Here is a 27,636-nt window from a genome sequence, read left to right on the forward strand (position 1 = left end):
AGCAGCCACTGGAGTGATTCTACATTAATTCTCTTAGTGGTGGAGGATTTCCTATTGCACGATTAACAATCTCTAAGTGCGGTCTCCAGGGCTCCTGTGGCAACCCATATGCAACAGTAACAAACGCCTTTACCACAGCAAAAACGAGCTGCCCTCTATCCAAACAGACCTCATTGTAAGTCATTTGAAAGCACTTCCAACTGGACTGGAACCCTGTTATAGGAGAGTTCAGTTTTATATAGCCCAGATACACCAAAGACGCTTATAGCTTTATCAAATGTAACAGCCAGTTGACACAAAATGGGAATTTATCATAGCATACAGCATAGATATTAATTTACCAGGGTACCAAGTTATTCTACTTGGGCAGCTGATTTGGACTTAGACCTGCCCGTACTTAATAAGACTAGCTGGGCCCCGCCCCTTTGTTCAATTGCTTCTCTTCATGATAGCTGAGAAAACGCGTGTCTCTGAATAGTCAAGACTCTGGTTTTGACAGACGGTTGAATTTGCCAGGGCCTTGACAAGAGATTGAATATATACTCTTCCCTTCTGCCTCACCCCAGTTTGTATTAAGCCTGCTAATTTCTGTTTTGCTGTGGGTTTGAGGGTCTTGCCTTATTTTATAGTGGTCAGCAGATCCACCCAGAAACTGCTGCAGCTTTGGATCCAGGAGAATCCGTGTGTAGTCACGGTTCTCACTGAGCCATGGAGCACGAGTGAGTCACTGATCTTGGCTCTCATTTTCTTCTTCAAGAAAATGAGAGCTGCTTAAGAGATTTCTGTGGTCCATTATGACCACGTGATTCTGTGAGTTGCAAAAATAACTAATCCTCCACGAGGGAAAAGCTATGACAAAATAGCGTTTTAGGTATGAATTGGTAGGAATCAGAGGGATCCAGTACTGAATGTTTGGTTTACAAGTCACTGCAATTGCCCTGAGCATGCAGAGGTGGCTGGAGCATAGAAAGGAGAGCACCGAGCTTCAAAGGGCTCACAGTGGTTGTTGAGCTAGAGTGTGCCTCCCAGTCATTGGAAGGGCTTGTAAAAATACAGACTTCTGAATACTACATCCAGGTTTTCTGGTTCAGAGAACCTGGGGTGGGGCTCAGGAATGTGCAGTTCTATTAAGGTCCCAGGTGATGCAGCTGCTGTGTGGGACCACCCACATTGAGACCTAGTCTGGTTTCATATTTAGAGACTCACTGCTGTCTACCAACATTGGAAATTGCATGTATTATTGCCCAGAAAGTAGCATGATGATTAATAACATGGGCAATAGGGAAATATGAATGTAACTACTTTAGGGGCAGGTCCTTCTGAGCAGTGGAATTATAGTAGAATGCCATTCATGCATACGTTTTAATGAAATTTCCCCCTTAGCCCGCATTTGTTGATTTAATTTCTCAGTCCTTCAGGACATTTAAAGAACCTCTCTTTCTCTCAAGTCTAGTGAAAATGTTCTAGGCTCTGTGGCTAAACCAGTGGCAAGGTCCCAAGCCCATGGCATTATTAAGAAACTTCTTTGCTTCCATTTCACTTGTGAAAGATGTGGCTGTAAAACACTGGAGAGAAGTGATACTGATTCTGCCACCTACCTCATGTAGTCTTTCACAGTCATTTGAACCATTCTTTGTTCATGCCAAGATACTGCAACAAAAACAGGTGGGGTGGGGGGAAATGAACTTAATTTCCTTTTATCTCATGGAAGATTTTCTCATCTTCAAATGAATCAACATGGGACTGATTTCCATATCTGAGATTGAATAGGTATGGGATACAAGGCATCTCTGTAGTCAACAAGACAATGTAATTCATGGCTAAATTGTGTGGGAAGCTCTTGAAGCACTGTTCTTGCTCAGTGAAGAGGGAAGGCAATGGCAAATGAAGGAGTCAGCAGTGGTTTCATGGAGGAAGCAGTCTTGGATTTTAAAGAATGGGGAGAATTCGATGGCTGGAAAAGAGGTATTGCTGTGAGAGAAGCATGTCTATAGCAAGTGGAAAGCACAGGGATAGGGCTAGTGTGACTGGATTACAGGGTGTTTGGAATACCCTCTCATGGTGTATAAGGTTGAGAAGCAAGGGTGGGGACGGGCAAAAACATTTTGAAGGGCCCAGCATTTATTAAGCAGCTTCCATTCATTCATATCACCCAATCCTTACCACAGACTTATAACTTAAGATCTAGTGTTACTTTTCATATAAGGAAACAGACTCACTTCCATGGTTATAAGCAGCAGACCCAGGAATTTATCATGAAACTTATTATCAATTATAGCAATAATAGTTACTGTTTACTTAGTGTTAACTTTGTGTGAAGCAATGTGCAAAGCATGTCACATGCGCAGTCTCTTTTAATTCTCACAACAAACCCACAAACTACATATTATTAACCCCATTTAATAGGCAAACTGAGGCTCACAGCAATTAAATAAACTTCCCATGGCCAGTAGAATGCCACAGCTCATTTTTATGTGTGCCATTGTTTCTTTGGAAGATACCACACTAAACAGACTGTTTTACAGCTGAACAAGCCAGAAAGAGGAGTTTGTATGTACGTGTTAGGACATGGAAAACCATGGAAGTTTTTTGAGCAAAGTAAATGTGAGAAAGATGATGTTTAATATGCACTTGCCCAGCTAGTGAGCTGAGGACAGAACAGAAGAGCTAAATATTGAATGTCACAGAGGCCCTAGGGGCCATCACACTATTCAGAACCTGCATCATGACACAGCATTGCAGCAGACACCTGCAGAAGATGTCTGGAAAGTGGGCAGAAGATGTCTGGAAAGTGGGCCAGTTTCTTGGAAGGTTCACCAGTCTTCTCATTTCCTCTCACTTGTGGCTCTCCTGGGGGCAAATGTGTGACATGTATAAACTGGAAGTGTTGCCACCCAGCAGTTCTATGAGAAAGTGAAGATTTTCACCATAAGAAATATAGTGCAGGTCAGGAGAAATTTTGGAAAAACAAACCTGAATGATTGAGGCATAAAAAAAGGCTGAAAGTAAAGGACTCTTCAGTCTGGAGCCCGAGTTCTTATCTGGCGTATGAAGAGACCTGAAGGTATCTGTGAACTTATCTCTGAATGCTAATTTTGGGGGTGGAGATAAGAATACCCAGAGTTTTCAGGTGTTTTCTCAAACATTCAGTGAATGGAAAAGGACAGTGGCCTGGAAAGAGAAAGACTCTTGATTTATTTACTGAAGTGTGAGCAAACAGTAGATTCTTAATGAAGTCCAGAATATACAACTTCAATTTTAAAAGGTAGTGAGAGAACAGATACAATAAATGTCTGCCCTACAAAACAGATGGAACTCTGGGACCCCTTTGCTCCTACTCTCCACGCCACGCCCATAGCAGGCATTGTTAATCAATTGCATTGCTTTCTCACAGAGCGTAGATCGGCTTTCAACATTGTCAGAAAAGGCACTAACAACTGATTCATTGTAGCTTAGTTGCCACCCTTTGTTTGGACTAAACTTCATGAGTGGGTTTGGAAGAAAAACACTTCAAAGTTTGAGATCTATACCTAAACTTTAGAAATCACTGACTTGAAGAAAATATGTAACTGGTTCATAAAACATTCCAGGGAGATACTGCCAAGGATCGAACATCAAGGTGAATGATTATTCTTATGATACAAATGTGATACTTTAAAATGTCCTATGTGACATCTAATGACATATTCATGTAAGTGAAAATATTCGACTCAAACTTATACACCAAGTGAAACACAGACTTAGAACCAAACTTCGGTCTTTTTTTGCCCGTTACATCAGTGGTTTTAAAACCTTGGGTTTTAGCAGAGGAATTCTTTGCAAAATTCTAATAATTTAAGTAGATAAAAAGGAACCTATTGTAGTCAGTGTTCCCCTATTTATGAGACACTTTCAAGATCCAGAGTTTGAAGAACATCAACAATTCAATACCAAGTCTCTCACGTAGCAGGCATGCTAATCCATGGCAGCACTTCTGCTCACTGAGCCCAATCTAGTTTTACAGCTTTTCAAACCTTAAAGCCACTGCCAATTGATTGAAATTGTCACATGAGAGGAAGTCCATTTGCTTACCACTTTACACATCATGTTACTGTTTCAAGCACAGTATAATTTCTTGGCAGTCACGTTGTCATGACTTGATGCCATGATTAATTAAAAAATAAATTACCCCAAATGGAAGGTAAAATACTTATAATTTTAAGCAATTTTTTTTTATTTCCCATCACCACCATTTCCATTTACTGCTTTGCATGGTACTCACAAAGGCAGGCTGCATTTATGCGTGGTTTGCTCATCCAGAGAATTCTAGAGTTCCTGAGCACCTTTCTTTCCTAAAACAGTCCTCCGTCTTAGGACATGTGGCTTTGTATTCTGCCAATAGTGCCATTCTTGCCTTGACACTGCCTCCATCTTTGCTGGTTGTCTGCTTTTGCTCTGGATTTCCTAGAATGTGTGAATGAATGTGTATGTCCAGGCCAGAGGTCTGGCGTTGTGGCCACAGTGAATTGCTCAAACTGTCAGAGAGGAAATGATCCATTTCCAGATACTGATGAGAAGAGTTAGCTCAGCCTTGCTGATTTTTCAAAAACCCTAGCCCTGCAGAAAAAATCTAGTCACCCAGAAAATCCACATGCGTTCTCCCAGAGCATCTTCATGGGATTCTAAGCCCTGTGTAGATCCAATAGCCCTGCTCCATGGACCACACCCTGCAGCCCTGTTGTCTATGTTCAGGACCAATCTGGTTGCAAGGAAACCAAGGGCAGCCCTGAGGAGGAAAAGAAGCCCCAAAGGCAGCACATTTTCTATGGCACGTGCAGAGTTGACCCGGCTAGTTCATCGGGAGTTTTCTGGTCTGATGATTCACACAAAAGCCTTTCGCTGGGGAAAAGGCCTTCTCGCCTTCCACTGTCACCGACAATTAAGGGATCGGCAGGGTGTTGACCCCCCCATCATCTGAATCCCATACTTTTATATCCTTTGTTAACCTCCTTACATTGTTCCTTCTTGATCTTGTTTAAAATGACACAAATGTCTGTCTTTATCCAATGCATCCAGACACATACCTTCTCTGCTGCCAAGCTTAGATGGTGGAGAAAACCAAGCCAGGGAAAATCACTGTAATTTTAAAAATTTACAACAAGATAAGCTTGTTTTTAAAAAGTATAATACAATTATTAAATATTAATTCATTTCACTGCTAGCTTTCCCTTTTGCATTCCCGGGCCCCCTGGGTCTGGAAAACTGAGGGGCGTTTTCAGTGCTACTGTGTGCTTTCCAGCATTTGGACCCAGGCAGTTGACAGTCTTGCTCAGGACAGTGTGAAACTCTGAGGGTCATTTGGTTTTAGTTGGGCTTTTGTTTATTTACACTTTGCTAATTTGTAAGGTAAATTTCCTGGAGCCTGAGGAGTGGCTTGTCAGGATCAGCTCCTTGCTTCCCTTGGCCTGTTTTCAATAATGAGCCTGAACAGAAAGGCACGAAGCTGGTGGCCCAGTTGTCACAAGCAATGGGATTCCTAGAATTCCCTTAAACCTCTGAAGACCCAGCAGCACTGGCCCAGATCTCTTCAGGGCCGCAGTCAGTTGGAGGCTTGTAGTCTCTGCTCTGTCTGTTTGGTCCATCAGCGGTTGTCTGCCCGGCTCCTGGAAACATCTGAATCTGCTGACTCTCTTCATAGCAAGAATTTGACACTAGGGAATGCCACGGCACAACAAACTGCTCCTGTTACCCTGGATTTCCTCAAGCTTCTGCAGGTCCCAGGCCTCTGCCCCAGGTGGAAGGTGAAACCCTTCCGGATGGGCCTGTATGGCCACGTGAAGCCCGGCTTCTCAGGGCCTCCTGGATTCCTCACTCACTTCTCTAGTTGCTTGGCTTTGATATTTTCTCCATTTTTTCCTCTTCCAAGATGCCCCTATTTGGTTTTTAAAATAAGATCTTACTCTCTTAAAGCACTAGGGGATGAAGAAAGAAAAAATTAAGGTGCTATTATCCTTAAGTTTGAAGAGTTGATTTAGAGAAAAACTAAAGCCAGAAAAAAACATGTTGTTCCCTGCTCTACTCAATACATCCCACTGCAAGGGTTAAAATGCCAGTCCTGACTCCCTGTTAGATCCTTGTGTCTCCAGCCACCCTCCCTACTGTTAGGTGGACTTCTGCCATCTGAAGCAGCAGACACTGCACTTAACCCTGCAAAATGTATTACTGGAGAAGATGTAGTGAGATATGCAGAAGGCGCTAATTAGCACCTTTATTGGCTTAGAAAGCATTTTTTATTTTGGTTTTCCTAAGCATTTCTGACTGATTCATGGAAGACATTTGGTTCTTTGGAATATCGTCCAATAGACTAATCAAATTATATTTTCACAGGGCTCTAAAATAATAGCATTCTGCGGCTTTCTGTATATTTAACTCCTTCATTACCAGGATCCTCAGTAGAGGCAGTCAGCAGGGTTTGTCTGTCTCACTGGCAAAATATTGACCTATATTCTTACAAAAGAAGAGACTCTTTATTCTCCCTTGACATTCATGTTCAAAACCATAAAGCCAGTTGTAATGATTATCTGTTCTTTACCCACATATCTGTTTGTTTTCCAGATGCCATTGACAACTCTCCATTTCACTGTGGACACCAAGCCCAAGTCCTTGTCACCTCAAACGTGAGTTCACAGTAGCTTCTTCCCAAGAAGTGTGCCTTCTTCCCATTGCCAGGATACACATTGGAATCTGTCTTTTCTCTTCTTGGAAATCATTCGTAACTCAGTACGGTAGACATGGCCAATGTGTAACATGCCTGTTCCAAATCCCCAGCGCTGCCCCTAGAGTGGCTGTCACAACTTATTCATGACCTTCTGTTTAGGTGAACAAAGATAAGGCTTCAAAATCCAACTCAGCACAGACCCCAGTAAGGGCTATCTGTCTTTTGACTAGAACCTCAAGTGTGATTTTAAGACTTTCACAACCTGACCACACCCTATTTACCATAAAAATTTCCACCTTTGTTCCCTAGCATGAAACTATTTCTCTAGTCTGCCCACCTTCCATATGCTTCCCTGGACACATTTAGTTTTCTTTTCATTCTGTGCCTTTGTTCAAGCTACTGTTCTCCCTGCAAGTGACAGTATCTTGCTCTGACACTTTGTTTTTTTCAAGACCATATTACTTTTTCATTGACTAGCTGAAGTCTCTCCTCTGAAGATTTTCCAATCCGAGCACATCATCTGCATTATGGACCACATTACTGACTAGCTTTGGGGAAATCAGATTTGTTAGAGATGATTCCTATACCAAGCGGGACTTTCAGTTTTGTTAGTGAGACCCGTCACATCCCTAACAATTTGAGGCAGCACGGACCATGCACCATTTGAGTAGAACCCATAATGATAGTGACTGGTGTTCATAAGAGAGACTGAGTCTCTTAGTGGAGATGTCAGGCAGGAACCTTGTATGGAACGTGGGTCAGGCATCAAAAGAAGGGCAAGAGGTGAATACCATAGGAAAGCTTTTAAGACAGGTGGAATTGACGAAAGAGAGATAAAGAATTAGGACTGTACTGGGGGGAGACAAGAAGGTCTTGTAAAAAATTAGTCCAGTTTATATTCAGATTGTAGTGGTCCTGGGAAGTCAGTGACACACTTGAGAGCAGAAGTTATATATTCTACATCTTTGTACCCCCACCAGCATGGTTCTTGGCTCTGGATGTTTGCATTTGCTAAGTGTTAAGGGAACATCTAGTATGTTTAATTGGATTTATGTTGACCTTTTCTTTATAAATTACAAAATTTAGATTTTGATCTTTAAGTTCTTCTTATGTAATAGATTTCTTTTGGAAAAGGATAAGTTTACTCTCCAGGGACCTCTGGGGATCTAAGAAGAAATATCTAAATATTAAAAAGGACAAATGAGTTAACAGCCCATCAAGCAATCAATAGCACCATGTAGATCTTTGACAGAAACCGTCTTTTTGCCGTGGGAGTTGGTGCCAGTTTTTTCACTGGCAGGTATGCTGGCTGTATTGTTAGACAAATACACATTATATAAACCTTCACAGTGACACGCCTATGCAGTGTATGTGACTGTCCTTGCAGCATAACAGTGGTGCACTCTCCCAGTCAGACAAGCTGGGCTCTGGTTTGTTTTCCAGTGTTGGGAATGGCTTTGCCATGCACCTGGTCCTCTCCAGCTCCTTTCATCTGAGATTAAGAATAAGTCAGCCGCCTGATAAGAGGGACCTTAACGTCTCTGACTGTGGTCCTTTTGGTTCCATGATTGACCCCAAAGAGGCTCTGAATGTCCTCTTGGGTCTGTGGCTATAGGAAGGTCCATGGATCTTCCCTGAGCCCAAACTGAGAATCGAGCTTGTTTGCTTGTACAGTTGGTGACCACTCAGAGGAGTTGGTGTGCTCCAGTGGTGGTGGCTCTGCGAAAGGGAAAAGGGAGCCAGTGAAGGATATGTTCAGAAGGCTCTTCCTACAGTCACCATGTGCCCTGAGCACACAACAGCCTGGTGATTCTTAAAAAGGAGACTGCCACACCACTCAGCTAAGACGTGCTAATATTTTTCAGAAGACCTGGAGATGGTGAGAGGCTATCCATGTGAAGTACTTTAGTGAGCCTTGGGATGTAAGCTGCGGGGACAGCTGTCCAATCTTTTGCAATTTTCGAGGTTAATATGGAAAGAAGGGGCTAGGGAAGGTGTCATGAAAGGAGATGCCCAGGTAATTTCAATCAGTAAGTAAGCTTAGGTAAGCAATGCTGTGGTGGAGGAGGCCTCAAAGCCCCAAGAGGAGGGGCCCCTGAGGGGAGGACTCAGCTCTGCTCATCGCAGAGGGAAGCCAGGGCACCACGCCCACGACCGTGTATCTTGGCCACCAGATTGTTCCCTTCAGCTGACACACGGTGCTGTAAGAGCTCTCATCTCAGGAGCAGAATGGCCTTTTTTATTTCTATCCTTTTCCAGCTGTCATTTCAATGAACTGCTCCCTTTTACCTCACAACACCCGCCTGTCATCACCACCACCAAAAGGGTTTTCTTCCTCTCCTCTCATTCCCCTCGAAAGCAGTACAGTCAGGCCTTCTTCCCACCATCCCTCCGACGTAGCTTTTCTCAGGGTCACCTGAGACCTCTCAGGGTTACCTCAGTGACCTCCATTACCAAGGCTGATGGCTGATTCTCATTCCTCATCATATGTAATCCATAACAACAGTTGATAGGATTGCTCACTCTCTTCTAATACACTAACTTGCCTTCCAGACACGTCTCTCTCTGTTTCCTTTTTACTCCGGGACCTACCCTTTCCCCTCCTTTGCTGGTTCTTCTAAATCTTCCTGGCTTATTCTTCATCCATATGCACTTACTTCTGGTCTCTGGCTTTAAACACAACCTGTATGCTGATGTCCCAAACACATACACCTATACCTGGACTTCCTTCTGAATTCTAGATTGGTATTTCCAATCTGTATTAATGTATACCTTCTCAATAGTATCTCCTTGGGTCTCTCTTAAACATGTGAATCATAAAAGTTAATGTGACCTAAAGTTACATTTCCCATCTCTTATCTCAAGCCTGATCCTTCTATTATCCTTCCCATCTCAAAAAATGGTCACCATCCTCCCAGACACTTGGGCAGAATCCATTTCAGTCACTCCTGACTTCTTTCTTTCATACCCTACATTCAATCCACAGACATATCTTGTCCTGTCTACATTCCAAACATATCCAGAATTCAGTACAGCTCTGCAACAACTGCCATTACCCTGATCTAAGCCCCCAGCCCCTTTCCTTTGAGTTATTTCACTGGCCTGCCAACTGGGCACCTTGCTTCTGCCCTCCCCAAACATCTTCTCCCCACTATAATTTATTTCTAAGTACCAGCTGGAGCTGTCCTGTTAAAAATAAACAAGATTATGCCACTCTACTGTATAAAATACTTTAAAAGATTCACCTCTCAATCAGAGTAAGTAAAAGTACTCAAGGGGATATACATCTATATATATCTCCTTTAGGACTGTATATATGTAGTCCTAAATTTGGTTTCTGGGTAATTCTTTAACCTGTAGCCCTCCCTTGCACATTCAGCTGCAACCATTCAGACCTCCTTGCTATTCTTGGTATACAGAGGACATGTTTCCACCCTAGGGCCTTTGCACATTCATTTGCCTAGAACAGCTCACCCTGCAGATAAGCAAATCTCACTCCTTCAGTTCTTTCAGGTAGCTGCTCAAACGTGTGCTTACCTGAGATGCCTTCCCTCACCATCTCTCCTTCTGGCATATTGCATGTTTGTTTATTGTCTCCTTCTTTTCTGTATCTATTTTCTTCAGTATCACAAGTTCTAAAGGAATACCTAGTTTGTAGGAGTCACTCAATGTATAGTTGTTAAATAACTGAAGAATGATACAAAAATGGTGTAAAAAATGAGGATCTATTAGAAGTGTTGTACGCCTGCAGCAAGGAAATGGCATTGGTAGCCAACTTGTGCCCCAGTCTCCAGTCTCCAGCCTGCGTCTAAGGTTTAAGGAGAGACATGAGCTGTAGGAGGAAGCTGAAAGATTATTTCCATCCTGAGTTTTGTGTTATGAAGAACACTAGTAAGGCTGCCCAGATCCCCACATGATAGAGGGTCAGGTAATACCATGGAAATGAGGGCTTCTAGAAATTCTGCAAGACATAGAGCACCAGAAGAACTCAAAGGCAGTGGTGGTGGTGCCCAGAGGGGTAGAAGAAGAGCTGATGCTCAGGAAGTGATGAAACACGAATTATCTATATGGTGACACCTGGGGATTCTACTGGAGCAGCAGCAGTGACAGCAGAAAGTGACTCATTTATGAAAACAAATGAGGAATCTCCTGATGACTCTCAGAAATTCTCATGGGGAATACATTGCAATAGACTCCATATTCACCAAGATGGAGGCAACAATCCATCAAAATTGGGGTGCTGATTTTCTTGTAACCTATTTTGTACTCAGACTGGTGAGACCTGAGACAAATTTGAGTTACAGGAGTTATTTTTAGGTTAATTTCAGAATAGCTTTGTACCTGTTTCTTCTAATTGTTTTTAATGAATGTTTGTTTTCAAACCAAATCTTCACCTCAGATGTAAATGGAATAAGTTTTGGAGTATGTCTCAATAGAAAAAACTTTAAAATTAGGAAATGTCCCTTTTTGCCATCCAAGCTTGGCTCACAGAAATAAGAAAAAGCAAGAGATAAAATTAATGGCAGTGGACTTACACCAGTGTGCAGTCATTAGAGGTATACTAGTTTCTGGTAGGAAGAACATGAACTTTCCAGACCATCAGATGGACCTGAATTCAAATCATGTCTCCATCTTTTATTGGCTATGTGGTTTTAGCAAATTTCTTAACTTCTCTGAGTGTTCACCTTGCTGTTTTGTATAGTAAGCACTTGGCAATAATTTAAAACTATGCAATAGGCACTTGACACATGGTAATTACTGAATATAATATTATTTTTACTGTTGAGACTGAAGTGTATGGAGATCAGAAACCTAGTGAGCCTCGGGGTGGGGGGGAGAGAAAACAAAACATAATAACCAGAAAATTTTCCAATTATTAAGCCTTTGTTTCTCAGTCACATCAATTTTCTAAGAGTTTAGCTTCTTGTAATGTAACATTTCTGGGATCAAGGTAAAATGGCTTTTAATGTCCTTCCAGAGGAATTATTTGATTTATCTTTTATATTTTAAGGTCTTGCATTTCCATAGACATTTGATTGACATAAAAAACTTAATGTTGACCCACTGTAAAAAATTTAAATTCTGAAGAATAGTGTTGTGGCCCTGGACACAAGAGTCAGAAGACCTGGAGAGAGAAGCAAATGCTAGTGAACTCCATCACATTGCTCATGCTTTGACTTTTCTAGCAGGGATGTCAGTGCAGGGCCTTCCTCCCAAGGGCTTTCTTGGATAACAGGTACAGTAAATCACGCTAGCCCTTTAGAGAGGCAATGTGGCTATAAAAGTCAGACAGACACATCTTCAAATCTCAACTCCCTTACTTACTGGGCTACTTTGGGCAAGTCACTTAACTTTTCTGAGCCTCATTTTCTTCCATGCAAAAGTTAATAAAGGTAATATTTATCTTGGAAGATGCTTCTGGTAAATGAGGTAATATATCAAAAGTACTTAGCTTGTGTGCCTTCAACATGTATCCATTTTCTTTCTCCCCTCCCAGTTCTGCTAATAAAGAGGCTGAAGTGCCAAAGGTTAGGGACTTCCCCTAGCATAATGGTGGCAAACAAGATGGGAACTGGGACAAGCAGATTTTAGTTCAATAAAAATGAGACTTTAGGTAGCTACAGAGCAACATTAAAAACACCACCTTGGACATCTCTAGACTCAGGAGGGAATCAGCAACAGGACAACTGAAGCCTTCTTCCATGTCCCCATTTTATTAGGGGCCCAGTCCAGGACCTGGAGGCCCACTAGAATGCTTTCTATGGGAGGCACTGGGACACCTGTGAGATGAACAGACCATGTTGCTCCCTGAATATGTAAAGCCTCAGACATGACCAATGAGGGAAACCAGCCTCAGAAACCCTGTAGTGGGTTGAAGAATATCCTCCAAATTTAACTCCTGCATCTGAAATTTCATTTTAGAATGCGTCCTTTATTTGGAAATAAGGTCTTTGTATATATAATTAGGAAAGATGAGATCATACTGGATTAGGGCTGGTCCTAAATCCAATGCCTAGTGTCCTTAGAAGAAGGGAAGACCCACAGGGAAAAGACAGCCATGTAAAGGTGGAGGCAAAGGACAGACTGGCACAACTACAAGCCCAGGAACTCCAAGCGCTGCTGGAGCCACGAGAAGCTGGGAATCGGCAAGGGAGGATTCTTCCCAGGACCCTCAGGAAAAGAGTGATCATTCTCACACTTGGTTTCAGACCTCCAGCTGCCAGAACCACGAGTGAATACATTTCTGTTGGAAGCCACCAGGTGTGTGGTGATTTGCTGCAGCTGTCCCAGGAACCAAGGCACCACTCCATATCACACTAGGACAGCACGAGTTTCACAGGATTGTCTGGCAGCAGTGACTACTTTTCTTTCTCCTCTTCAGTTCCTTTCCAGTTCACCACAGTTTCTCTCCCTGTCACCCTCAAGTTGCTAGTTCCTGGCACCATTCTAGCGCCCACCCCTTCCAGTGTGGCTCTTGGCTTCCCTACATTCACTGTGTGTCAGTCTCATTATGGCTAAAACCAGCACATAGAGGGGCTGTCAGAATGTTGGGTTTCATGATGCTCTGCTCCCTCCAAGCAACTGTGACCAAAAATCATGGCACTTGACCACTCTGGGCCCCAGAGTCTCCACCTGCAAACCCCAAATGAACACCAGCCTTGGCACCCCACAGGTTACTTTGAAACAGTAAATCTAAATAGAGTTAAAAATATGATAGATGATAAAGAACCTTGTCAAAGTGAAGACTCAGTTGAACTGCTGAGAAGCTATTCTATTATTATTAAAAACCTCACTGCAGACCAAGGACCTGGCAGATTGAAACTGCATTTCTGATCTCAAGGCCATTTTGATATCCCTTCTTTCCTCCAGGTCTTCACCTCCTGTTTGTGGCCCTACGGTTCATTGGCTTGATTCAGAGGAGAAAGGGCTGTAATTTTTCTTTACTTTTTGGGAAGCGAAGCACTTGATATAGTTACTGACAACCCCAGAACTGGTGCAGGACCTCCCGCCACAACCTGGGCAACATGAAACGGCAGGTGGAGGGGATGATGTCTCACGCTCTCTTTCTGAAGTTCTTGCCTTTTCTGAAATATTATGAACAGAGGGACTTAAATTCAATTTATCGACAAACATCTTCAGAGAGTTTTACCATCAAGGAACTGCTGTATTCAAAAATATAAAGAAGTAATGAAGCTTAGTGAAGGAAGAAATTTCAGTGATATCTCTACTTTTGTTTCTTTTTAAGTAAAAAATACCAAATTTAAACCAGTTTGTAGCCAGTGGTCAATCTTAATTTAAAATGCCAGTGGAAGAAGTGAGATGATTAAAATCAGCTATGTAAGTTGACAACTAGACTAATAATTTTCCTTCTAATCACTAAGTCCTAATTTATGTCATTTTTATATACATTATTTATGGCATGTCATCAGGTTAAAAACATACTTTTCTCGCATCTGAACCACTATGAAATCAGGATGTGTCCTGCAGTTAGTGCTGCCTTTCATTCATAATTACCAGAGCTCGTCATTTTGCTTTCCATCTGAGTGGTACTTAAAATGTGAGCGCATTTTATAATCTAGGGGTCTTAGAGTCTCTGAAATATGGTATTTAACTGACTGAAGCTGGAAACTGTGAAACCTGTAATCAAACTTCTTTTTCTTTTTATAAAAATTCTTATCAAACTTCAGTGTAACAAGTGTGATATATTTTCTGCCTCAGAAATGTATACTTGTGCTGTTTGCTATAGAATTTCATCATTTGTTCTTTTTGGGAACAAATGTGTCATTAGAAAGAGGGTATAATTTCGAGAGGGAGAATAGAAAGAAACTATATTTAGAAATAATAGTACAATACAGTGTGAGGAAAAATGAAAGAATTTCATTTCCCTAGTAACATCCTTGCCAGTGTCTTCCTAGAGCCCAGCGAGTTCTCTGCTGGGGTGCAGGCTCAGGCTACCGCAAGAGGGGTTTCCAGCCCCCCAGCCTGCTGCTGAGTCACCACCTATCCTTCCTGAGCCTCAGCTGCATGTATCACAAAAAGCAGTTGAGCTGAATGGTTTTTGAGAGCTGTTCCATTTCTGGGAACCTCTGATAATTCTCATTTTAAGATTTATTCACACAGACATTTTAATAAAACTCCTACCAAGATCCACCAAGCTTAACTGCTTCTGAATTCTCTTGTCTTACCAGTGTGGTGGGTGCCTTGCTGAAAGTTTTCATTTAAAGAGACCCTATAAAGAAACAAAAGTATTTGGAGTCAAACAATGTGGGTAAATAAATTTTACTAAGTTGCTTTTAAATTCAATAGATGAGAGTGAATGCAGAGTTAGGCTTTATTACCAGAGGACTTTTGGAAACCATTTAACAGCTAGAGAATGAAATGGTTTTCCATCTGATGTTTTTAAGCTGATACACAACTTCTGCAATAACAGAGTAATCCTTCAAGCACCAGTTAAAATGAAAATCCATACATGTCACACCTTGCCCCAGTGAGGTTACCCACATTGTTTTCATGAACCTTTGTAAGAGAATTGTGTAAGGACACAAAGAAAGACTTACAAGAATCCAGAGTCCAGCCACTGCTGAATACTTTCTTGTTTGGAATCTTCTATGAGAAAGAAAGAGACCAGTCAGTGAAAACACAACCAGCTAAAAAGATGCTGCCCCATTCATTATTCAGCCACCACCCAACAGCTCTATTTCCTACAAACTTAGCCACATGTTTCTATAAGCATATTTGTTTCTTTCCCCAGGCAAAACTTCCTGTTTTCCATAGTCAGCCTTTCCTGAGAATGAAATGTAAACTTGTCAAAGTTAAGTTCAAAAAAAGAAAGAAAACAAAAGAAAATGTAAAAGAAAAGAAATCTAAATAAAAAAGCAAGAGATATTAGAATAATTTTTAAATTACCTGGTGTGAATCTGAAGGATGAAAAAGCATATCAGACTTCTGTCTTTCTTTTCCTGGATATAACTCACCCTGGACCCTCTCTTTATTGAATCATGACATTTACCTAAGGCACCTAGCCAGTAATGTTTATTTGCAAGGAGTTGTCTGACAGGTCAGAAACCAAATTTGCATCCATTACATGGACAAATTGCACTAGAGTCCCAGGATTGTCAAAGGCACCCTGTGTTAAAAAGGCACCATTCTTTTTATTATTATTATTAAGGTATCATTGATACACACTCTTATGAAGATTTCACAAGAAAAACAATGTGGTTTTTACATTCACCCTTATTATTGAGTCCCCTCCACACACCCATTGCAATCACTGTCCATCAGTGTAGTAAGATGCCACAGAGTCCCTATTTGTCTTCTCTGAGCTACACTGTCTTCCCTGTGACCCCACACACACCATGTGCACCAATCATGATGCCCTACAATCCCTTTCTCCCTCCCTCTGATCCGTTCTCCCCCACCCCTCCACTTTGGTAACCACTAGTCCCTTTTTGGAGTCTGTGAGTCTGCTGCTATTTTGTTCCTTCAGTTTTGCTTCATTGTTATACTCCACAAATGAAGGAAATCATTTGGTGTATGTCTTTCTCTGCCTGACTTATTTCACTGAGCATAATACCCTCATGTTGTTGCAAATGGGAGGATTTCTTTTCTTCTTATGGCTGAGTAATATTCCATTGTGCATATGTACCACATCTTTATCCATTCATCTACTGATGGACACTTAGGTTGCTTCCATATCTTGGCTATTGTAAATAGTGCTGCGATTAACATAGGGAAAGGCACCAGTCTTTTAAGGTGATATACACTCTCATGAAGAGTGTATGCTTTTTCATCCGTTGGATTCACACCAGGTAATTTTGGCTGAACAGGCCAAAAGGCAGCATTTCCTGTTAAATACTTGTTACCATTCTGGTTGGCTATCGTCTACTCTGGGCTGAATTTCTTTGACTTTCTCCTACCAAACAGTGAGGTACCTGAATTAGCCCCTCACCAGGTGTCTGGTGAACCTAAAAGGCCAGATGGGCATGGGAGGTGCTTGTTCATCAACTGAGGTACCATCAGAGGGTAGAATAAATTGGATGATGGACAAAGAAGAAAAATCATCAACCAGTTACATCATAGTGGAGGGAGAAGTATTTTCTTACTCATTACTCTTCAAGTTCTTAAAATTATTATTGGTGGGTCATGCAAGACCCAGTAAATAAGAGCCTTCCAATAAAATGTTTGATGTCCTGAAGGAAGCCTCCTGTCTCTGGCATAGTTTCCACACAGCTTCAGGGTCCTGGGGAGTTAGGACGGGAGGACATTGGAGTAGAAAGGAAGCAGTGTTCATTCTGTGGTTGGTCTGTTTCTATCAAGAGGGTCTGCGTTTGAACGTCTGAAGAGAGGTCAGAAGTATACATTGCAAAGAAGTTTTTGGCATCATGCCTGGAACACTGTTCTGAAATCCTTTGCTCCCAGCAGCAGGGTATTCATCAAACAGCCCTGGGGGCGTTCCCACCTAGCCAGGGGGTGGTGAGACTCCGCCTTTCCTCCTCAGAGTCAGGAGGCAGCTGCTCATCCAGGGGAGCCCATGCCCTCTTGGTGGACCGCAGGATCTCCCTCCTGCTCTTTTCTTGGCCTCTTCGAAAGTTGTCAGATCCATGTGATTTCTCTGCCATCCTAGGAGAGTAATTGGGCAGACTAATTTAAAACATGCAGACAAATCAGACACAAAGAGCTCAGCTTCCAGGCTTGGCTTAGTGAGAGGCAGAAGCCAGACGCTCACAGTCTGACGAATGGGTCCAGCCTCACCACCATCCGGGCTCACCCGCCTGAAACAAGCTCCCTGCCTCAATGAGGCGAAATGGTTCCCCTTCAAAGGAGAGGCCGTTGGAGTCCAGGGACTAGTGTGGCCTCATCCACCACCAGGCCGCATTCATCCTCCGGTGGATTCATTATGGTGATCTGGGATATGGATGGAGAGCAGAGAAATTGGACTGGAGGACACACCCAATCAAGAACAAAGGTCAAAGCACTGATTAACATAATAAGTATCCTTCAAATTTATCCAACAGTTAAATTTATAAAAATATCTTTAAAGGCCCAAAATGTAAAAAATGGGGGTTTTGGCAATAGATCAATCTGGCTGAGTCTCATCTCTGAACTGATTGTGTGGCCTTGTGTTAATTATATATAGTGTCTATCTACATTCACTTAATTTTTAATTGGGAATAAATTGTACTGAAGTTAAATAACTGTTAACCTCAGTGGAGTACTTATTATGTGCTAGATTCTATGCTGAATTCCATACATCCATTATTTAATTTAATTCTCAAGGTAGGAAATAGTCTAATTGCCACAATTTTATAGTAAATTGAAGAACAGAGGGGTTAAGTTTCATACCCAAAGCCACACAACAGCCAGGATTCAAACTCAAGCACTAGATGGACTCCAAGCATGTTCCATGACCATTAAGCTGCACCATCTACCCTATAAGATGGTTAGGACAATTAGAATGTTAATTATATTGTGCACATGGTACAAGAAACATCAGTTGTCTCTATTTTCTCCCTTGACCTTTTTTAACATTATTATGAGGCTTGCACAGAGCAGTTGTGTGAATTGTTTAAACTCCTTGGATTATCAGCACATTTACTGAAAACAAGGGCTTCCTCTTAATAACTGATGTGTCTCTAGTACTTGATTGAATTATTAACACATAGTAGGTGCTAAATAAATATGTATGAAACTAAAGTTAGGATTGAGAACCACACTTTCTGATTATATTCTTTCTGTGGCATTTACTTAAATTTGCATTGGTTTATTCTTCCAGCTTAGAGAAATGACCAAATTGACAAATACCTATTTTAGCAGCATGTCTTCCATCCCTAAACTTATGCTTAATCACTGATCACATGACATGTAGAGCATCATTTCTAACCATCTTTAACAAGCTATAATTCAGATGTATTGTAAACATATGAATATTTTCATTTAATGTTGGTGAGCATTCTAAGTGCAGTTAGCAGTAAGTTTCCTTATATTCTTTGCATATTAAAACTATCATTCAGAAGTATAAATATACATTTATTGTTGCAATAGTAAATTACTGCAAAAATTAGTAACTTTTGTGATGATTGCTAATTTTATACTAAAGCAATTACTAAGAAATTTCAATTATTCAAAGTTGGGGTAAAGTGTTGAAAGTTAGTAAGCCTTTTAGCAAGCGAACTTTAGAAAATTAACATCTACTGGGAGCAAATAAATGTTTATAAAAATTTTGATGATAACACAAGGCAAAAATAATACAGATAAGACTGTATTTCTAAACTTCATGGAATTATTTGGTGTACCAGACTTCATAACACTAGACAAAATCTTTAGGAACTGTATTTAATTTTTCATTATTTATTTTTAAATAAGCTTTGGGCCTTTTTCTCTTTGGCAATGCCTTACGTCTTGTGTGTGTAAATTATAATCAGAGCATCGATTCTGACTGTGCAGAATTTCACAAGGAAGAAAAACTCCAAAATCATGGTCAGCAAGATTCATAAATCAGACCCAATAAAGGATCAGGGTTTGAAGAAAAGAATAACATGTTTTGGAAAAATAAAATCCCCAAATAATGTTGCTTGTCTGCTGACCTCAGCTGAAGTGAGTTTCTATTTAGCGTGGAAGATTCTGCTCTGTAGTGGGAGCAGGAGCTGTCAAGCAGCTGACAGTCCTCAAATTGTTGCTTCTGTGTTGTAATGTCATATTTTCACCAAGCTACTACTTTTTCAAATATAACACCGTAAAAATCAATATTTTAGATCGAAGTGCTGCTTTATTGGTATGTCCCCAAACTTCCATTCTACAGGGGTATGTTTGACCTCAGCCACCAGTTTTACACAACCAGTGAGGATATGCTCCCTGCCAGCTCAGTTGTACTTGGCTTTAGGGTAGGAAAAAATCCTGCCAAGGAAAGTGGGATCCCTTGCTAAAGACAAGGGTCAGGAACTGGGTTTGTGAAGAAAAACTCTTTAGTTTCCTCTGTTGCAGTGGATGCCTTCCCAGTTAGTAAACAAATCTGCTTCTGGAAATGATTTTCTGATGCTTAAACAACCTTTCTTTGGCATCTACTGGCTTAACCCCCAGAACAGTCCTTTGCAGACGGACACAGATTAGGTGGCAGCCCTGAATTGCTCAGGGGACTGACAGGGCAGAAGTTAATGATATTTGGCCTCTGCTGACTCCTCTAGGTAACCCCTCAGTCCCCAGGACTATTGAACCAAATTCTTGCCAACACTGATGTGGCCCAAAGTAAATCCTCAGTATGTTGTGCCCTGTGCCTAAGGGTCCCTTCTCTCTCTTCAGATCCTTTCTATTCTGATTATTATGTCATTAATCCTAATGCATATAAAGAACTCCCATTAACACGGGAAGTTTCTTTTATTATCATGTTTAACACCAAAAAAAAAGGAAATTGCAAAACTATATATATACCAAGAACTCAATTTTGCAAAAAATGAAACAAGAAAACCATTGTATTAAGACAAAAAGAAATGAGTTGAAATGTCATCAAGGTTTCAAAATTTAATACAAAAATCAAAACAAGAAAAAAAATGGCTTTGTTACATTAATTTTACAACACATTTTCTTTCACTTGAGCAAATTCAACCACACATACTCCTTTTCACTGTGAAGCCTCCAGCCCACAACGAAATCATAGAATTTGATATTTTGATACTTAAAACAGTGGCAGTGACTGTATGCTTGTCATCTGGGCTTATTTAACTTCTGCTGCCTCTATGCAAACAGGTTGTCTTGCTATATAAGTTGTTCATACCAGAGAATAGGTACTGTGCTTTATTTATCTCTGTGTTCCCCATAGATTCCAGCATAGTACTGTGCCCAGGATAAATAATTGGTAGCTATTAGATGACTGCCTGGTTATTTGGGAAAAGGACATTCAGTTGGTTTAGCCAGCATACTTGGTTCTTTATATGGTTAAAAGAGCAAGTGCTTTTAGGTCAATCTCAGCTCTGTTGCTTTTCTGGAATTTCCTCAGGGAAATTTTCAAACATTTCTGATTATTTCTTCATCTCTGTAATGAGTATGAAATAACCACTGCATAGATAGGGTTGTTAGGAAAAATTAATGAAAAAACAAACACAAAAAAATCAAACCCCCATATTGGACAGTTTTTTTCTTTTTCTTTTTCTTCTCCATATTGTCTCCTGTCAGTCAGGCCAAGAACTGCCAAAGAGCACTGGCCAATCAATGCAATCGTTTTTCTCATAAGAGATATGTATGATGCTCTTAGTTCGTAGATAAACCTGCGGCATCTAATAATACTTAGTTTGGAGAACACAGAAGTTGATACACTCGGGGAGTCTGAGAATAACGTATTTCTGTGGCCATGACAATGCTGATTTCCCTGAGACTAGTTAGAAGCTCATATCGAGTCTGAAAATTTCTTCAACTATGGACATAATTTCAAGGATAATTGTAGCCTTGGCTACCACTTCTGAAGGAGCCTGTGGCCAAGAAGAAAACATCATAATGGGAGATTAGCAATAGCCCCAAGGTATGCTGGGTCCACAAGGGATCTCACCATCTTTATTTCTCCTTCTTCTCTGTATCCTCATTATCACAGCCTTTATAAGATCTCAAATAGTGTCCAGACTTGCCCTGTTCCCCGCCCTCCATCTTCCATATACAATGACTTCCCCAGTAGCAGAATTTAAGAGACACCTACATAAAGCCATGTGCTTCAGGAAGACTTGCCCCTTTCCTAGATGTTGTGCCTCCAGGGCCCCTCATCCTCTGAAAAAAGTCGACTACCATGTATACCACTCACTTTCCTGCACAAACCAAGAGACTAGTCCTGAGAGGCTAACACTTTAACTGATTCATACTTTTTACCCTAAGAGACCATAGACTAGTCCCATCATGCCCTAGACCCATGCTTACAGGCAGTGGACGTTGCCTCATCTGGCCCAATCTCCTACCCTTTCTGGACTCTTCCAACCCCTGTGCCCTCTGGAATTTAGGGACTGTCACATGCCAAATCCCCTTTATCTTAATCTCTTCACCAAACGTCCCTCCACCTCCTTTCTCTAACTGAAGCCTGGTCAAGGCTGCATTTGCCACTCTCTCAAGCTGAGAATTTTCTTCTTTGCCCATTGAATTCAGACATAGTCTTGGAGACAGTGTAAATTACCTCCATGCTCATCACTGCTGCTTTCAGACCGTGTTTCCCCTGTCCTTTGAAGCATATGCTATCAAACTATGTAGTCATCAACATCTAAGACATTTGCCCTCATTTACTGAAAATTATAGTATGGAATTCTGTCATCTTTCTGGAAGATTTCATGATCAATCTAGATGACCCATCAACACTGGATGATTCAGTTCAATTATCTACCTACTTTCAACAACCCTTCCCTCCACTTAATTCCCATGGTCATACTTCATCACTGTAAGTGAACACCCTCCAAAATCCCAATTTCAAGCATCGCCTGTCACCTCTATTCTACTCACAGACTTTGCCTGGGCACCATTTTTCCTCCCTACTGGATCATTCCCTTCATCTTACAACATGCTTTAATGACTCCCATTTAAAAATAATCCTCCACTGACCCTTCAATCTCTCTCCAACTCTTTCTTTAGTTTTTTATTCAACTGATGATGATTCCCCAAATCCTATTTCCAAATGTAATCCAGAGCTTCAGAATACAGTCCCTGAATTTCAGAATCTGGTATTCCCGGTAATTTGACATCTCCACTTGGATCCTTAGAGACATCTTTAGCTTAATAGGTGCCATACTGAATTGCTTTCTCTTTCCTTGCCTTCTAGTTGATCCCCCACATACCTATCCCTAATCCAGGGTTCCCCATCTCAAAAATAGTGCCACTATTCAGGCAGTTGCTCAGGCCAAGAATTTATGAGTCTTCTAGATTCCTCTATTACTTTCACATCTAACATCAAGTCACTAAAGAGAGAGAGAGACCCTTACAATGTATCTCAGAACAACCACCTCCACTGCTATCAACCTAGTATGAACCAGACTTTATAGTCTAACTTGGACATTGCAAAAGGTTCCCATTTATAGCACCATCCACACCTCCCATTCTTTTTACAACCCATCCAAATCAGTATGCTAATGGCCAACTATCAGTCCTTAAGGTTTTAGAATTTTCAGTAGTGGACCACTTCCTCTTAATGGAAACAGTCTTTTCATTTGTTTTTTAATACAGTGCTCTCCCAAATTTCCTTCTATCTCACTCAAAGTTTTTTTCCTAATTTCTTTTGCTGGTTTTCTCCTTTCCAGCCTTTAAATTTTGAATGTTTTACACTTCAGTCTTCAGGCCCCTTTTATCCTCTCCATCTACATTTTCTCCCTATATTAGTATGGCTTTAGTTGCTCCTCTGTGATCCCATAATTAAGTGTAAATCATAATTAAAGTATTTCCAGATTGTTTTGTTAGGTCCCTGTTTACATTTCTGATTGACCACCATGGGATTTTCTTTACAACAGAGATCTCAGCTCTCATATCATAATTATATAGAAAAGGTACTCATTGGATGTTTGTTGAATGAATTACTGTTTAAGTGACTGTTAGCAAGGAATTGAAAAATAGCCAAGCAAATTTGGTTATGAAATCATTAAAGATCATTTGGTATTTATCAGTTAAACAATTTAACAGAAGGTGCAACTTGCCAGGAATAGGTACACATCATTGGAGATAATGCATTGTAAATCTGAATTAGAAAAGTGAGAAGATTATATTTATAAATTATATATATTTAAAATATATATATTTTATATTCTACCTCCGTTTTGAAGCAAAATTTTCTGAGTAATTACTTGATGCCCAGTTCTGCCATTTTGACCAAAACTATCTAAGTACCTTCTTTTGCCTTCTCTTACATGCTTTCCAACAGCTAATAAGCAGATGAAAAATCTTAATTCATCACCAGGGAAACAAAAAAGTAATGCATTTTTTCATTAGTCAACAATTAGTTAAGTGTTTGTATGACACTGGGTATGTAGATTCAAGCTGTCTTGGAATGTAATTTCCTCTTGCATAAGGTGAGAGAATTGAATGAAATGAGATAATTCCACAAGCTGATTATTCTATTCCTAGCCTCCACATAGACTGTTTAATATTTGACCAGTGGAGCTCACAGTTTAAAAATATTTTAAAGCTATGTTCATCAAAACTATAAAAGTAAGAAGAATAAAACTTTGTTTTATTACTCATAGGTTTGTAAGACTACTACTCAAAAACTCAAGCAAAAAGCCAAGTCAAGAATGCCCTTCTGCTTTTCTTCTCTATCCAAGTATCAAAGTCCCATAAACACTTGTAAAGATTTCCAAATGATTCAGTGAAGTAGAGGCAGATCCCAGGGAATAGAGTGTTCTGTCAACACTCTGCTGGGAGGAACAAGCAGTCTGTGATGACTTGTTTTGTGGGTGGCTTCCTCCCACTATGAAATATGTGAAGGGTGCTCACTCCTGCCATTTAGGAGCAAGCTGGATTTAAAGACAAGGCATTTGTGCCCAATTTAGAACCCAAAGTCAGTTTCCTTGGACTTGGAGTTTTCATTTTTTATTGATGAAAACAGCAAAAGACTATCAGTTCATACATACAGCCTTCTGGAAACTTGAAATGCCTTCAAGGCTGGTGAAACTGGATCAAGTGATTCATTTACTGCTAGCCCCATTCCAATCCCTTTCCAAATTTAAAGATGTTTTCTTTGTCAATGATTCTCACTTTTCTCACCATTTCTACTCTTGTTTCATTCTGGGGAGGGAGAATGAAAGGATGTGGGGGTTTCTATACTCTACCTCTGTGCTGTCATTTCCACACCACTGCAGTTCAGTTTCCTTCAGGTACACTGTATTCTGGATGCACAGAACTACTTGTTCTCAAATATGTCCTCTGCTCTGATCCCACTAGGTGCAGATTCCTCTACTAACACTGCCCTTCTCTTTATTCACTGAGTTCAAATAGGACTTACTCCTTATCACTTTCCACTCCCACCTGAGCCTGCCTGGGGGCATTAGTGCAACCTGTGCAGCCCCCTGCTGTAGCACTCTTCACCCTCAAGTCCTGCCTTTCCCACTCAACTAAATAGACTCCTTTTGGGCAAGGACCATGACACATTCATGTTTGTATCCATGATACTTAGTCCAGGACATGGATATAGGTGATCAGCAGTAACTGTTTAGTGAATGAATGATTGCTTCTGACTCTGACTCTGTCTTTGCTCTTGGGTAGGTGGGAATTGTGACTTACTCATGTTTGCAGTCTCTCATGTCAGGGATTCCTCATAAAAGTGCATTGTATCAATGAACTATTGGATAAATAAATTCAACAATTACATTGACTAATACAAGTTAATTAAATATTTTACCCTAGTCTGTGTTCACAGAAATATTACGGAGCTTGTAGTTGATTTCAAGAAATAGTACTGATTAACTGTGTATTGGGAGGCAGAATATCGTATGCAGTTTAATAGAGTACAAAACAACTGTTCTCAAATATTGAAGGAGGAAAATGTTCATTTGGGGCATAAAGCAAGGCTTCTTGAGAGGGGAAGTATTGGCTTGTGCTCTTTAAGATAGGATAATAGACAAATGTTTCAGACAAAGGAATTAAAATGCATGTGAACAATTATAACATAAATTTCACCAAAAGGCTATTCAACAGTGACTTTGCAACAGTTAAACAGATGTTCCTCAATGTTAGCTTACTGAAATCACAAGTCATCTCATCTGATGGCGTGATCATTAATTTTATGTGTCTACTTGACTGGGCCATGGAGTGTCCAGATACATGGCTGAATTATTTCTGGGTGTGTCTATGAGGATGTTTCCAGAAGAGATTAGCATTTGAATCAGTAGACTGAGTAAAGCAGATTGCTCTCCCTAAGGTAGATGGGCATCATTCAATCTGTTGGGAAACTGAACACAACAAAAATCTAAAGGGAAAATTCTCTTTTTCTCTGCTTAACCAAAGGACCTGGGTCACCAATTTCCTGCTCTAGAACTGGGATTTACACTACTGATGCCTTCAGACTCAGACTAGAGCTACACCACCAGCTTTCTCGGGTCTCTAGCTTGCAGATGGCAGATCATGGAACTTCTCAGATTCCATAACTGATATGAATGAGCCAATAGATAGATAGAAGAGGAGATTTCTCTCTCTCTCTCTCTCTCTCTCTCTCTATATATATATATATATATATACATATATATATATGTATATGTATATATATATGTATATGTATGTGTACATATATATGTATACATATACATACATGCGTACATAATCTAAATCTATATATCTATGTCTATATCCATCATTTCTCTGGAGAACCCTGATCACTGCAGATGATCATTTCTCCTAAGAATACTTTTAAGTGGGCTCTAGCACAGCTTCCTTCCATATGTCTTTCTTAATACCTTTGAAAAGTGACTGGACATGCAATTTGTTTCAAGATCATCAGGGGCACATGTCTCAAGTTTAAAAATACATTGTTATACAATAAAAAGTGCATCATATTTCAGACCAATAAGACACCATCATGATGGTAAAGTTGTTAACTACATAAACGAGAAAGCATTCTGTCCAAGAATACCAAGAAATAGCTGGTAGTAAGAAGAGATCAAGATTTAAGCCAGCCCCTGTACTGAAATCCCCTTTTCTACCTGGACTGTGTACAGAGACCAACTCTAGCCTCAGAGGCGCCCTCTGTCATCACAGATGTCGTTATCCCTCCTTTTCCACCCTGTTCATAACCATAAAACCTCAGGGAATGTAGACAAAGGACATATATTTTTTTCTTATGAATGATTATGAGAATGGTATAACTACTGATTATGTTAGGAAGACAAAGCCCGACCACGATGAAAATCCACACATGTAGAAATAGGTTATTTAAGCATTGTTTAGAAGATTCCTACATTAAAGGCAGGTAGACTTTGTACTATTTCTTACAACGGAATGTGAATCTATAATTGTTTCTGAGTTGAAATTTTAATTTACAAGCAAAATACAGAACAAAACAAAATATAGAGCCCTAACTAGTGCTTCAAAATAAATTTCAGGACTGTTAAGGACTCAATGTGAAAAAATGAAATAAAGATAGTCCTAGAATGGAATATTGGTAAACATTTCTCTAATCTTGTGTTGGTGAAAGAAAGCCTGTAGAGAAACTACAAAAAGGCTATGAAGGGAAATTGTGATGGATTAACCAGATAATAATTTAAAATTTACTGTGGCAAAAATAATAAACATATCAAAATGTGAAAAAAATTCTAAAAATATTTGCAGTATATGTGATGTTAAAAGTTTTTATATCCTTAATGTATGACATGCAGTTATTACTAATCAACAACAAAAAAGATACATGGACGTAGAAACCATGTAACAATCAAACAATTCAAAAATAGAAAATCTATGATACTAGAAAATGTAAATGTAGTGAACCTTATTAAGTCAAGGTAATAAAAACTAAAAAGACCACAAGTAACCAGATTAGAATCTCAGAAAAAAAAAAATACTTTACAATATTTTCCTTTTGTATTTGATGGTGTAATGACAAATATTATCAAAAAGAATGCTTCTTTTCTCTATATCAATTTCTTTCTTCCTAAAAAAATACATTAACTTGTTTGGTTACTTTTATAATATATAGAGAGCATCTTGTGACTGAAAACTCTGCAGGGTCCCCACCATGCTTAGACTGTGCTCTGAGAAGTAGGACAGCACTTTTCAGTTGTTGGGACATTCGGAGCACCTCTGCTTCCATCTCCCCTTGGGCTCCCTCTAGAGGTCGGGAGGAGACTGCTCTGGGAGGTGGCCAGCCCTGAGGTTTCCCAGCCCTGCCCTGCCGAGCAGCCCCAAGAGACAAGGGGATGACTATTTCCCAGCACTGGTCACCCAGCTGGGCACACTAGTAGAGAAGCTCTGAACAAGGCTATTAAGGTAGCACTCAGCTCTGG

At 40.4% G+C, this 27,636-nt stretch overlaps 1 protein-coding gene across 5 annotated transcripts in view; it reads right to left on the bottom strand.

Annotated features, from left to right (window-relative positions):
- ITPRID1 (ITPR interacting domain containing 1) overlaps nt 1-27,636 on the bottom strand; it is a 128,386-nt gene that overhangs the window by 89,146 nt on the left and 11,604 nt on the right. For 4 of the 5 annotated variants that reach the window (XM_036990587.2, XM_036990586.2, XM_036990588.2 and 1 more), the window contains exons 2-5: nt 17,157-17,317; nt 15,256-15,304; nt 14,884-14,927; nt 1,599-1,650 (exon numbers count right to left, since the gene is read on the bottom strand). In XM_036990587.2, coding sequence (XP_036846482.2) covers nt 1,599-1,650; nt 14,884-14,927; nt 15,256-15,304; nt 17,157-17,316 — 305 coding nt within the window. In that variant the 5' untranslated portion in view covers nt 17,317. The remainder of the gene's footprint in view (nt 1-1,598; nt 1,651-14,883; nt 14,928-15,255; nt 15,305-17,156; nt 17,318-27,636) is intronic. The other variant, XM_073238639.1, reaches the window with a different exon arrangement.

This window comes from Manis javanica, chromosome 6 (genome assembly GCF_040802235.1).
Source record: "Manis javanica isolate MJ-LG chromosome 6, MJ_LKY, whole genome shotgun sequence".
Classification (NCBI taxonomy): Eukaryota; Metazoa; Chordata; class Mammalia; order Pholidota; family Manidae; genus Manis; species Manis javanica.